Source organism: Tursiops truncatus, chromosome 13 (genome assembly GCF_011762595.2).
Source record: "Tursiops truncatus isolate mTurTru1 chromosome 13, mTurTru1.mat.Y, whole genome shotgun sequence".
NCBI lineage: Eukaryota > Metazoa > Chordata > Mammalia > Artiodactyla > Delphinidae > Tursiops > Tursiops truncatus.
Genome location: NC_047046.1, coordinates 5008580 through 5021292, shown reverse-complemented (window position 1 = coordinate 5021292; position 12713 = coordinate 5008580). Strand labels below are relative to the sequence as shown.

The window sequence follows — 12713 nt, the reverse complement described above, 5'->3', positions numbered from 1 at the left end:
TTCCCCATCTATGAGTGGGGCTGATAATCAAATCCTCAGAATCCAAAAACTGAAGATTAAAAGAGTTAATGCCTGTGAAATGCTTAGACTAGTGCTTGGTACGTCATAAGGATTGTAAATAAATGATGACTGTGATAATGATTCTGTTCTTTTCTCGTTGCCCTTATTTCTCTGTACTTTTTATTCTCACTGTAATTTCTAGTCATATCTAATCCTCAGTGGATTTACTGGTATATGACCCAAGACTTGCCCTCAAGACAATGAGTGACTATTCATTTCTGAGTACCGATACCCGCCTGCGTTTTGAAAGTTCACTTTATGCCTCTTGGCTTTTACGAAAGAATTACATTAGTACCGTTTTTCGCTAACCTGAAAGAAATCTAAAGAGGGTTTCCCCTTTTACAAAAAAAGGCGAAAAGTGAAAAGAGAGTTCAGCGTTGGTTTTGCAGTAAGCCTTTACAGAGGTATCGCGCACCCCGACGGGTGAGAGTGGTACCACCGAGCTCCTTCCCCGGAACTACATACACTCAGCATCTCAGCATCAAGTCGCCATAGCTTTGAACCGTATGAGCACCTGTGCTTTATCTCCCTTTGTTTTGTGCATCTGTTAGCAAGATGTGCTCTAAGGTAATTGCTTCTTTGCTTTGTGCCATTTAGGCTTACGAAAGCCTTCACAGGAATGATTTACTTTCAGATAGCGGGGGAAACCTGTATACACAAAGTACCTACTGTGTCCCAATAGTGTCTTTGAACTTTTAGTGGTGTTTCTTTCCACTGCTGTTCAGTTGAGTCATCTAGAGAACAGGGGAACAATTGGGCCCCTCCCCGAGACCATCAAAATGAATTCTGGTGGGCAGGGCCGGGTATAATACATGTGTTCTTTACCGTGTGTACCTACTATGTAGCCAGAGTTCAGAATCCCTATCTTAGGATGTGGCGCTGTGTCTAAAAGGAGTTTACCTTTGTGTGGAGATGAAGTTGGTGTCCACCTCCTCCTGAATCCCACATTCATATTTTCACCTGGCTCCCCATCATCTCCCTTTCACCTTAACTCGAATGTGTCCAAAGCAAAGTCCGTATCTTTTTCCTCCACACCGCATGTGAGTCCCGTATTCTCTATTCCACTGATAGTTCTACAAGCTACAATGGAGTACCTGGGAGTTCTCCATGGTTCCTGCTACGATCACGCAGCCTCTGATGGGGACACACAGTTCTGGATTCCTGGCTTCTTCTCTAAAAACTCTCACTTTCTGGGTTTTATTTTGTGTTTCTCTAGAGTCTCCCTGTCTCCCTCTGGACCAAGAAGGAATTATGGGACAGCCTGGAGATCAAGGAATAAGAGCTCTTCCTTTCCCCAGCGGGCTCAATGTGAAGCTCTGTAGGGCGGTGGTTAGGGGTGTACACTATAGAGCCAGTTGTTTGGAATCCTGACCTGGAACCATCATTTACTAGACTTAACGCCTCTCTGCTGCAATTTTCTCTTCTGACAAATGGGATCTCAGTTGTTAAGTTACCGTCTCTTAGTTCCAAACTCATCTTTCTGTTCTCTGGTCTTTAATGCTGGGTGCTGGCGTCTGAAAACCACATTTCTCTTAGCCAGTTGTTTCTTGTTAGTCTCTACTAACGGCGGTGGGCGGGGGGGCTGCTATAGGAGATTGCAGGGCTGGAGCTGGGAGGAGGGACCTGCTCTCTCCTGTCCGCTTCCTGTCCGCTTCCTGTCCGCTTCCTGTCTGCTCTTCTGCTTCCTGCTTTCCCCCTGCTTCTGGTCTGCTTTTTATCTGCTTCCTGTCCTTGTGAACAACCCGTGTTTGGCCACACAGGGCTCCCCAGTTTGAAATTTGAGAAGAATCTTGGGACAAAGGCGAGCATCCCTCCAGCCTGAGGACCAGCTGGCCTTGGTGGCTTCAGGCCCTCTTGTCTGTATGGTCTGTCCTTCTCTCTCAGCCACGGTATATTTTATCTGGTTGAGAAAAACAGAAACTCATCTGACTTTTCCCATCTTACTGGGTGGCTTTTGAATTCAGTAGTTAAGTATTTGCTGCCTTTTCTTGGTTATGTGATCAGTGACTTGTGTTTCAAATGCAGAGGCGTGGAAGGATCTGGTCCCCGGGGTACAGTGACGGGATGCAGTTGGGGGTGGGAGCAAACTGGATGAGGATGTGCAATAAATTCCACCACAGCTGGTCGTTAATGAATAACTCACCACTTGCACTTCTCGTCCTTAACCCGAGAGCGTTTGGTTTGACTTGTTGCATTGGCTACTCCTCCTGAGGCTCCCGGCCACGTGCAGGGGTTTACAGGTAGCAGCGCTTTCCCACATTTATTGTTACCTTAAAGGTATGGATCTCTGGCTGCTTTGCCATCACCTGGGTCAACTGTATCTATTTTCCTGCTCTACCTGGGAATCCAGGCTGGTACCTGGGATGGGAGACAGTCACCTGTGACGGTAGAGTGATGAAAGCCTCGCTGGATGTGTAGGGATTTTGTCCATGAACCTGGAATAGTGAGCGTTGAGTTCCAGCCCCTTCAGCTGACCTGCATATAGCCTTGGCCTCATGGTAGAACCAGCAGGCCAGTTGGCCCGAGGGCCATGCAGAGAAGTGGAAAGCCTTTGGGATTGGACAGAGCTGGTTGGAGCCCTACCTTCGACCATGTTCAAACTGCTTCATTTCTCTGTTCCTCAGTCTCACCATTTTCCAAAAGGGACTAACTGTTCATCTCACAACCATTGTGATAATCAGCGGACTTAGCAGTTATACATGCCCAGGTGTGTTGACACATCACAAGTGCTGTTTCTCCTTTAAGTGGTATTTTTTCCTTCCACGTGAGAAGTGCAGCTCTTTGCTTGGCAAACCTAGCAACCAGCTTAGTGACCACAGCGATGTGATATTTGAGAGGACATGCATGGAGTAATAATGTGATGGACCAGTGATTTGTTAATACTAATGATATCTATTAACAACCCTGGGGAGAAGCCAAAGAAAGGCTCAGAAGGAGCACAGAGAGATTTATTCTCTCAAGCATTAAACCATGGCAGCCTTAGTTGATGGACATTCACTCAGCACGTATTTTACTTCCTTCTGCTGGTACTGGAGATTCAGCAATAAACTGGATATCAAAGCCTGTGCGCTCATGAGCTTGAATTTCAATAGACTAGATAGACAATAAGTAAACAAGTAAAAGGCTAATTTCATATGGTGACAGTGGCCTTGAAGAAATATAATAAGAAGGTGTGATTCGTGACTGGATGTATTCGTCCGGCTTTAGCCAAGAAAAGGGAAACCACTCTAGTTATTTCCACGGAGGGAATTTAATCAAGGGAATTAGTTACTCGGGTGATGGAAGATCTGCGAAACCAAGTCGGGCATGGTAAACACCTTCTGGGAATGTAAAGTAATCCAGAAATTAATAACAACAGGAAGCTGCTACCGATTGGGCTGAAGGGACAAAGTGGGGAAATTGGATTATCAGAACCCAGAAGCTGGAACCATCCAGTAGATATTAGAACTACTGCCTAGGAGAGCTGTATGCATGGTGGGGAGCATGAAGAGGGCTGGAATCAGAGAAGAGGCACCGTCTCTGCCAGGAAATGCTGGCCGACAAGGGGAGAAATACCTCCCATGCTCCATCTTCTGCCAGAGCCTCCCATTGCATCCAGAGGCCAGGGAGCAAAGGAGCTTGGGAAGTGTAGTTTCCTGTGATGCAGAGAAGAGCAGGGACAGGGCTGGAGAAACCCTTCCTGAGCTGAGAAATCCTGGTGGGAAGGAGTCTGCTCTGCTCACAGGTGGGTGATGAGCTTCTCAGCAAGTGCAAAAGTTCACAGAGGAAGACACAGAAACAGGGTGGAGACAGACAGGAAAACACGAGTGTGAATGAACTCCTAGTTCATTCCTTCATCCCAGAAACAACTTCCACTGCACCGTTCTGAACGGATATGAGTGCTTCCAAGGGCCTCCTTGTAGCTTCTGGCCACCATGACCATGGACATGGGGGCGCCCAGATGGTGGCAGTAAACTACCAGCTATTCTTCAGGACCACCCTTTGACAGACCAGTGAGCAATTTCTCTTGCTGATGGTTTCCAAAGACCTGGCCATCTGGCCCACTGGAAGGAGAGCCTTCTATTCCTGGCTGTGCACGTCCATGTTGTCTTGTGGGAGTGAGAAGAGACTCAGCTGCAGACATGTCACAGGCCTTGACCCTCAGGTGGGTGACCAGGGGCCACAAGACTGGTACTCAGCTTCCAGGTAGGGCTGGCGATGGCAGTGGAAAGGTTTGTGAGTCTGTGGGCTGCATTATCTTGGAGCTACAGGTCCCTCCACTCCTGACAAAGGCACGTGCCCAGGAGTATTTTTTGCATGCCAAGCACAGCAGTGATGTCCATCCACGCACTTTGGGTCACAGAGTCCCTGCCAGGATTCCCAGCGCCCTGGGAGTTGCTTCATCCTGGGAAGTTGTTAGTTTCCCCCCGAGGTTCTCTTTGGGGCTTCCTCGGAGCCATCTGCCAGTCAGAGCATCCTTTAACCACAGGGCATCCGTCTGGAGCACCTTGTGCTCTCGGTGAACCTGCACTTGATTTTCTTCTTGGCTTATAAGGGGGGCAGTGATGAGAAGCCCTTTGCAGCTGGGCCTCACTGAAACGTCCTCATTTTCTATTTATTTATTTATTTTTGGCTGCGCTGGGTCTTCGTTGCTGTGTGCAAGCTTTCTCTAGTTGCGGCGAGCGGGGGCTACTCTTTGTTGTGGTGCGCGGGCTTCTCATTGCGGTGGCTTCTCTTGTTGCGGACCATGGTCTCTAGGCATGCGGGCTTCAGTAGTTGTGGTGCACGGGCTTAGTCGCTCCACGGCATGTAGGATCTTCCCGGACCAGGGCTCGAACCGGTGTCCCCTGCATTGGCAGGTGGATTCTTAACCACTGCGCCACCAGGGAAGCCCAAAACGTCCTCATTTTCTGCTCTCAGGACCCACCTCATTCAGTCAGGTGGTGAAAAGCCCTCTAGGAAATCAGCAGACTGAATAGGGCCTCATTTCACATTCAGAACTCTGGCCACACAGTCTACCTGCCAACGGGAAGAAGAATGGTGCCACTATGTGACATTAGGGGGCTAAAGGTAGGGGTGTTAGCTTCTCAGACCCCGGGTGTGTGTCTAAGGACAGCCTCTTGTCTTCATAAAATGCTCCTAAATTTGGATGTCATATTTTGTGGCAATCTGGTTTGAGGACAAAATGAGGATCTGCCAGCTGGTGTTTATGGCTTTCCATATAAGCCTTCGGACAAAATTTGTATTGCATTTTGCTTGAGTTATGGTGGGACAGGATTGTAAACTTCACACTGTCATTTCAGATAAAATGCAGGCTTTGGTCATAATAAAGAAGAGAGAAGGCTCAGCTTTAAATTTCTTGTAAATCAATTTTTGAGAGGTATAAAATATCGATATAAATGATAATGAAAAAATAGAACAAGTCCACAGTGGAAACAGAGCATATTAAACTTTGCATTTATTTTAATTTCCTTTTCCATCTGTAAATAAGTCAGAATTTAAACCTTGCCTTGGGCTTTGCCTAGATTTTATGAAAAGGTAAAATTTGAACCTCTTTCTTCCCAAATCTGGTCGGCTGTATGCCCACCCATCTCTGCTGAAGGATATTGTCAGGCTGTGGAAGACAGACTTGCCTCGTTGCCAATTAATTTATGGGTAAATTCACCAAGAATTTAACTTCTTGGTTTGGAGAGGGGAAATAAACCAACCAAAAAATAATTTAAATTTCATCTGGAATGGCGTTTCTGCATTGCTTGACATTGTCAAAATACAAATTGCCCCTTGGTGGCGGCAACAGCTAAAACTTTCCTTAGGATGAGGTTCCTTCTTCAAAGGCATCTGTCTTCCTCCTCCGTCTTTGATCCGAATCCTGCCCGATCTGTTGGGATGCAATCTGGAGGAAACTCAGGTCTATATTATGAAAGTGAACGTATCCTGTGCGGATTTATGTATGTATATATATATTACATACATACAGTATCTACTTTTGAAAATATATTTTAAACAGATGTGGGATAACTTAAATCAAGGTTTGACGTCTGTTCTTTCACTTACGATGTCGTAAGCATTTTCTCACGGCGCCTCATATTTGTTGAAATCGTGGTTTTGATGACCGCTTAATATCTCACACAGAGTAAGACTTCAATCATTTATATAATCATTGCCCTCATGATGAGTTTTTAGGTTGCTTCCTGTGTGTTGCTGTTATAAATCATACTCGTGTTGACGCTTGCACATTAATCTCCTTTCTGATGATCTCTTATTTCCTTCGCATGAATTCCTAGGTGGAGAATTATTGGGACGGGCGTTTGGAAGGGTCTGAACATTCACTTTTGTAGCTGCCTTGTGTAGGTTAGCCGTGCCTTTCTCCAAAGTTTGCCCGCTCCCCGGGGCGGAAACCGCATCTGTCTTGCCCCTGTGATATCCCTACCAGGGCTGGAAATATAGTAAGTAAATATATTTAGGTAGAGTAGTAAATATATTTAGATAGATAATTGGAGGAATGAATAACGAATAACACTTCTCCTCCAGTAATTAATCTGACCAGGACTGGCCATATTGATGACACTTGAGAACTTGCTTTCTTTCTTCCCCCCGGACCCCATACGCATTTTATTTGGTTGCACTGGGTCTTAGTTGAGGCAGGCGGGGTCCTTTAGTTGCGGCACGCGGGCTTCTTAGTTGCGGGACGTGGCCTCCTTAGTTGCAGCACGTGAACTCTTAGTTGCAGCACGCACGTGGGATCTAGTTCCCCGACCAGGGGTCGAACCCGGCCCCCTGCATTGGGAGCGCGGAGTCTTAACCACTGCGCCACCAGGGAGGTGCCTCCCCCCTCAGCTTTACTGAGATATCACTGACCTGTGAAAAGTGTGTATGTTTAAGGTATACAATTGGATGTTTTGATATATGTGTACATTGTGAAATTTCAAGCTACCATAATCAAGCTAATTAACATATTCATTACCTCCACCTAGTTTTCACTCTGTGTGTGTGTGTGTGTGTGTGTGTGTGTGTGTGTGTGTGTGTGTGTACGTGTTGAGAAGATTGATTTTAAAATCCATTCTCTTAGCAAATTACAATGTACAATACAGGGTTGTTAACTATGTCACATTGCGGTACATTAGCTCTCCAGAACATGGTCATCTTGCTTAACTGAAACTTTATACCCTTTGACCCACATCCCCCCTTCCTCTCCCCCCAGCCCCTGGCAGCCACCATGCTACTCTCTACTTCTACGAATTTGACTATTTTGGATTCTGCACGTAAGTGAGATCGTGCAGCATTTCACAGAGAACTTGCCTTCTGAACACCTTCTTGGAGAAAGTATACGTCAGCCCCTTCGTGGTGGTATCTGTTTCACAATCTCCTAATTACAATTTTGTCATCCACTAGGAAAGGAAAGCTCACCAAGGACAGCCCTGAAAAGGCCAAAAATTATTTAAGTCAACAGAAAACTGTATTTCACAGAATTTGTAACGGCTGCAGAAAAAATGTTACCAGGAGTCAGAGTCAATGGAGTATTTATTTGCCTTTTATCCTCTGGTGATGCTGTACTGTAAACACTGCTGCCTGGTTTATTTCCTCTTGCTCTGGTTGGAAGCCAGGCTCCAGGGGCAGAGGTTTATTTCAGGGCAAGGAAGAATTCCTGTCTGTTCTTGGCCTGATTTGCCAACCCTGGTTCCTGGTGGGCTGTCTTCACTTTGAAGAAGCTTCCTGGGTCTTTGCTGTTTGTGTTTCCCCACTTGAAAGAAACACACACACATATATATATATATATATACGCATGTCCACATATACATGTTTATGTATATTTATATGTATTTTAATTAACAAAGTAATACATGATTATCATAACAAGTTTTAAGAAGGTAGAAACATAAGTGGTAAAAGGCAAAAATCCTTTCTGGATTCTATAGATACCAAACATAAATATATGTACATTTACATATGTACATATAGAATCTTAAAAAATTACCCAAATAGGATCATATGTGATACATTTATAATTTTTTATGCTTAATGACAGATTGTGGACATTTTTTCAAACATGCCTCATTTTTCTTACAGAGCTGCCTGTTACCCCATTGTAAAAGTGTATAGTTTATCTGGTCTCCTCTTAATATAATAAACCTTTGGAATGGTTTAAACTAGTAAATAATAATAATGATAGCAGGTAAAGATTGAGCATTTATGTGTGTCAGCACTGTTCTAAGCGCTTCATATTTATTAACTCGTTAATCCTTACAATCATTTATATTTATGTCCTACTTTATATGAGGACATTTGAGGCACAGAGAGGTTAAGCAACTTGCCCAAGGTTGCTCAGTTAGGAAGTGGCAGAGCCAGGATTCAAATCCAGGCTTCTGGCTCCAGCACATAAAATAAGTTTGTCTGCAATTCAGAAGGATGCTGCAGTGGACATCCTTGTAGATAAACAGATCTTTATGAATTCTCACTCGTGTTTCGGAAGGAGAGATTTCTAGAAGTGGGGATGCTGAGCCATCGCTTCACCCTCACTTCAGAAAGAATTAGGCGATGTCTAAACGTTTATCCACGTGGACACCACATCTAGGAGGGATGGGAAGAAGCATAAATATCAAAGTAATCAAGTATTAACACGTCACATACGATGGTCCAATGCCGGGTTGTATGGTGGGCTTGGTAGGTGTGCAGCCTACTCTCTGGGGGGTGATTACAACAGAGATGACCACGATCCTCTGAGTTCGGGGCTTTGCGAGAGCAAAAGAGGGTGCGACGTTTTCCCTCCGGGGGCGGGGGCGTAATTCAGTCACAGGACGATTGGATCAGTGGTACACGGGGCTCCTTCCCACCCTTGCCCCGGTTATTTCGGAACACACTTTATGTAATGACAGGACTTTCACCGCGAGGAGACCCAGGATTCGGGTGGGCGTGGCCAGGATTCGGGTGGGCGGTGTGTTGTGTGGATGGGTGGAGGCGGCCCTGCGTTAATTTCATTACCTCTCCGGACGCGGCTCTCACTCTTCCTCTGCTTCCGTTTCTCGTGCAGTGACGGAGAGCCGCGCCATCGTGGACAGCCTGCAGAGGTTTTCCTCGCTCCCTGCTTACCTTCCCACGAGCTTCCACGTCTCTAACGCAGAGGAGTCCTTCTTCCTTAAAGAGGCCAACCAGGACGTCACTCGGAACTGCAGTCTGCAGGCCCGGGTGGAGTCGTTCTTTATCTACCGAGCCAGGAGCCCCCCGATGGTCAATGCCAGCTATGGGCCATTTTCAGTCGAGAAGACGGTCCCCCGGGAGTTCATGCTGACATCTGCACCCTTTGGCAACATGGGCCAGTTTCCCTTCAACTGGAAGTTGAAAGCCCACATCCTTGGCAGCTCCATCTACTCCAACAGACCCAAAGTGCAGACCTTGTTCTACATCACCGGGATGGGCTGGGCCGACGGCGACCCAGCGGAGCAGCTCCCCTGCGTCAAGATGTTTGCGTTCCCGGAGGCCAGGGAAGTGGCGGCCAGCTGTCGGCTGCAAGGGACCCCTGGGCTGTGTGTGGCCGAGCTGGAGGTGCTGCCCGAGTGGTTCAGCTCTGGGCTGGACCTGGAGCCCGAGGAGGAGATCCCAGCCCTGCTGGGCGGCACGGCCATGGAGCTCTTCTTCACGCTGTACCCGGCCGACCAGGCCGGCCAGTGTCCCCTGGAGGAGGACAGCAAGTGGGAGAACAACATACACTCGGGCCAGGACAGCCCCCCGCCGGCGCCAGCTGCCCGGGAGAGGATCGGGAGTGTCGTGGTCTACCCGACCCAGGACGATCTCAGGTGGTCCCTGCTGAGCCTGGATGAGAACGTCGTTCTCTCCGTACCTCTGAACCTCGTCCGGGAAGGGGACACCGCCACCTTTTTGGTCTCTCTGGCCAGTGGCTCTGTGGCTGACCACTTCACTCTCAGGTGAGAGGCTTTGCGGGGTTGGGTGGGATGCAAATCAACTCTTGATCGTCAGTGAGTTGTTAGTCTGTCAAGTGGGTGTTGATGCTTTGCTGAGGATCCAGCATCGTGAGGAAACTTACAAACATAAAATAAGACCCAGCAAAACAACACACCAGACACCAGTAAAGCAGAGTATTTGGGGATGGGCCCTGGGCATCCCTGTTTTCTAAGCACCCCCTAAATATAATTCTGGTGTGAAGCCAGGATTAAAACTTCCGCGTTGAGAGCAGCAATTCGGGCTGTGAGGTCCAAGTTTGTCCCCTTCAGGCTCTCACGTGATAGTCTGAACCTCTTACTGCCCCCTTGATGTGCCAGGCAGAATCCCATAATGCCTGGAAGTGGACACCTTGTAAATGAATTCCAGTTTCTAAGTCCACGAAGGAGCTTTCTGAGACAGTGTTTCCCACCTCGCCGCTTTTCATCAGTAAAGAATCCTTTGTCAAAGCAAAGCAGCTGTCTCTATCTGTATGACAAAGACTTGGTTTTAGGATTGCAGAAAGTGAGGAACTTCTCTGCGCTAGGGGGACAAACCTGTCTTTAGCTTATTTTGCTCACATAGGTTCCTGGGTAGCAGTAGGAAGCAGCAGTAGCTCTGCTACATACCGGCTGTGTGTCCTGGGGCAAGTCACCTAACCTCTCTGGGCCTCAGCTTCCTCTTTGGTAGGATGGGGATGATGATGGGATCTATCCCCCAGGGTTGTTGTGAGGATTACACAAGTTAACAAAGTTCTTAGAATAGTGCCTGGCACATGAGGGGTCTCCACTGAATTTAGGCTGTGGTGTTTCCTGGTCCTCAGATGCCGAGCTGGTAGACATATAAACTGCAGTGCACGTGGGGCTTTGTTTTGCTGGGTGCAGGTGAGGAAAAATAAGATTTAATCGTGAGTCCAGTATGGTCCTTCTGATTCTGATGGAGGCCGACGTACCAGATCACGTCTGTTTGGAGGTGTGCTTGTTCAGAGCCTGGCAACAGGATCCCAAGGCTCTGGCAGATCCCACGTGGGTTTAGTAGCCCGCAGGAAGCGGGCTTCCTATTCGGAGCCCCTGGAGTTAGTCTTGGTGGTAAAACTGATTCAGAAATTGGTGTGGACCCAGCCCTGTGCTAGTCACTCCACTGGTGGGGCTGGGGTGGTCTAAAACCCAGTTCTTGCTCTGCAGAGATTCTTCCAATGCAAGGCAGTGCAAGCTGCTCACTATAGACCAAGGATGGCCAAGGGATGGTTTCTGCTTTCCTGCCCTTCCCTCTCCCAAGGCAGACATGACCAGTCAATTGCAGCACCTCAGCACTCCCTCTGCTGTGGCAGACATTACTAATCTACTGCACTGAGCTCAGAACTCCAGGCAGCCCCTACCAATTCATGTGAGGTAGAGAGTATGACACTTAAGACTGAACTTATTTGCCATCCCTGATGTAGAGAGAATGTTGTTGGGTGAGAAGTTTGAGGAAAGGGAGAGCAGGTGGCCTGGTGGTCGGGGAAGTCTGGGAGCCTGGCTGGGAAAGGCATTTCAGGACAGGGGGAATGTCATAAACAGTACTAGGTAACTGACTGAGGACGTAGAATGGTCCAGGCCACATTCTAAGTTGTTTACATGCCTTAACTCACTGAATTCTGACAACAAACAACTCAAGGAGGCAAGTATGGCTATCATCCCCATTTTTCCGAGGCACAGAGAGGTTAAGTAGCTTGCCCAAGGTCACACAGCTAGGGAGCAGTGAGTGTGAATCCCGGTGGTCTGGCTCTAGAGCCTGTGCCCTTCACCCCCATGGCCTACTGCCTTTCGAAGACAGGAGGGGGCAGCTGCCGCACCCCCAGGCTGCATGTGGCTCAGTCATGCCAGAGCTGAGGGTCAATTTAGGGAGGGAGAGGCTGCTGAGACCAGAAGAGGTTCCAGCATCCACAGTGTAGAGGCTCCTGAAGTGTTACCTTCATGGTGGGTAGAAACCCCTCAAGTTTTTTCTTTCCCACAGAAGTTAATTTTAGAGCTGAAACGGACTATAACACTGACTTTCCCTTGAGAGGTCAAATCGTGAATTGTCAGTCTCCAGGAAATAGTAGCCACAGGGCCTTTAGTTGTGGGGCCTTGGGACTGTCCCAAAGGAAGAACGTCTAGCCTAGAGTTTGCAAACTGGTGGTCATGGCAAATCTAGGCCACGGATGTATGCTGGTGTTTTTTTTTTTTTTCTTTTTAAAGCTCATATGGCATCCCTTAAAATATTTAAAAGAGTTGCCAACCTCTAATAATAGGGAGATCTCACGTGTCATTTACTTGGAAAGTGTTGAAGATTTGGTAACTTGGCAACAGTTGGCTGTAGTTAGGGAGTGGCTTTCCCCTTTAGATGGATCATGCATCGCCTAGTTCACCCCAGTCCCCACTACACCCTATCGTCCCACACCTGGCCCATTGCACTCACTTATCTGGCTCCTGTGAGCATTTAAGAACTCCTGATATAGTGTTGAAAAAAGGGGGATGCAACGCTTAGAAGAGGGGCTAGATTCTAATCTATGGAGGCAGGCATCACCGACTTATTCACTGTGTGTCAGGGAGATAGAAGTGGTCAGTGGGTGCATCACAGGAAACGAAACATCCCCTCTATCATCACCGGCATTATTTAGTGAATTAGTTGCTTCATGTAAAGCAATTAGAAGGGTGCCTGGCACCCTGTAGATGTTCAGAAAGTGTTAATTGATACTATTATTTACTATAATTGATGCT

At 47.4% G+C, this 12713-nt stretch overlaps 1 protein-coding gene across 1 annotated transcript in view; it reads left to right on the top strand.

The window, feature by feature from the left end:
• The first annotated feature begins 8202 nt into the window (after positions 1–8202).
• The window catches only part of TMEM132B (transmembrane protein 132B), a 234445-nt gene continuing 229934 nt past the window's right edge, over positions 8203–12713 (top strand). Inside the window, exons 1-2 of the mRNA XM_073790880.1 lie at positions 8203–8212; positions 9068–9959. Of these exons, the coding sequence (XP_073646981.1) occupies positions 8203–8212; positions 9068–9959 (902 nt within the window). The remainder of the gene's footprint in view (positions 8213–9067; positions 9960–12713) is intronic.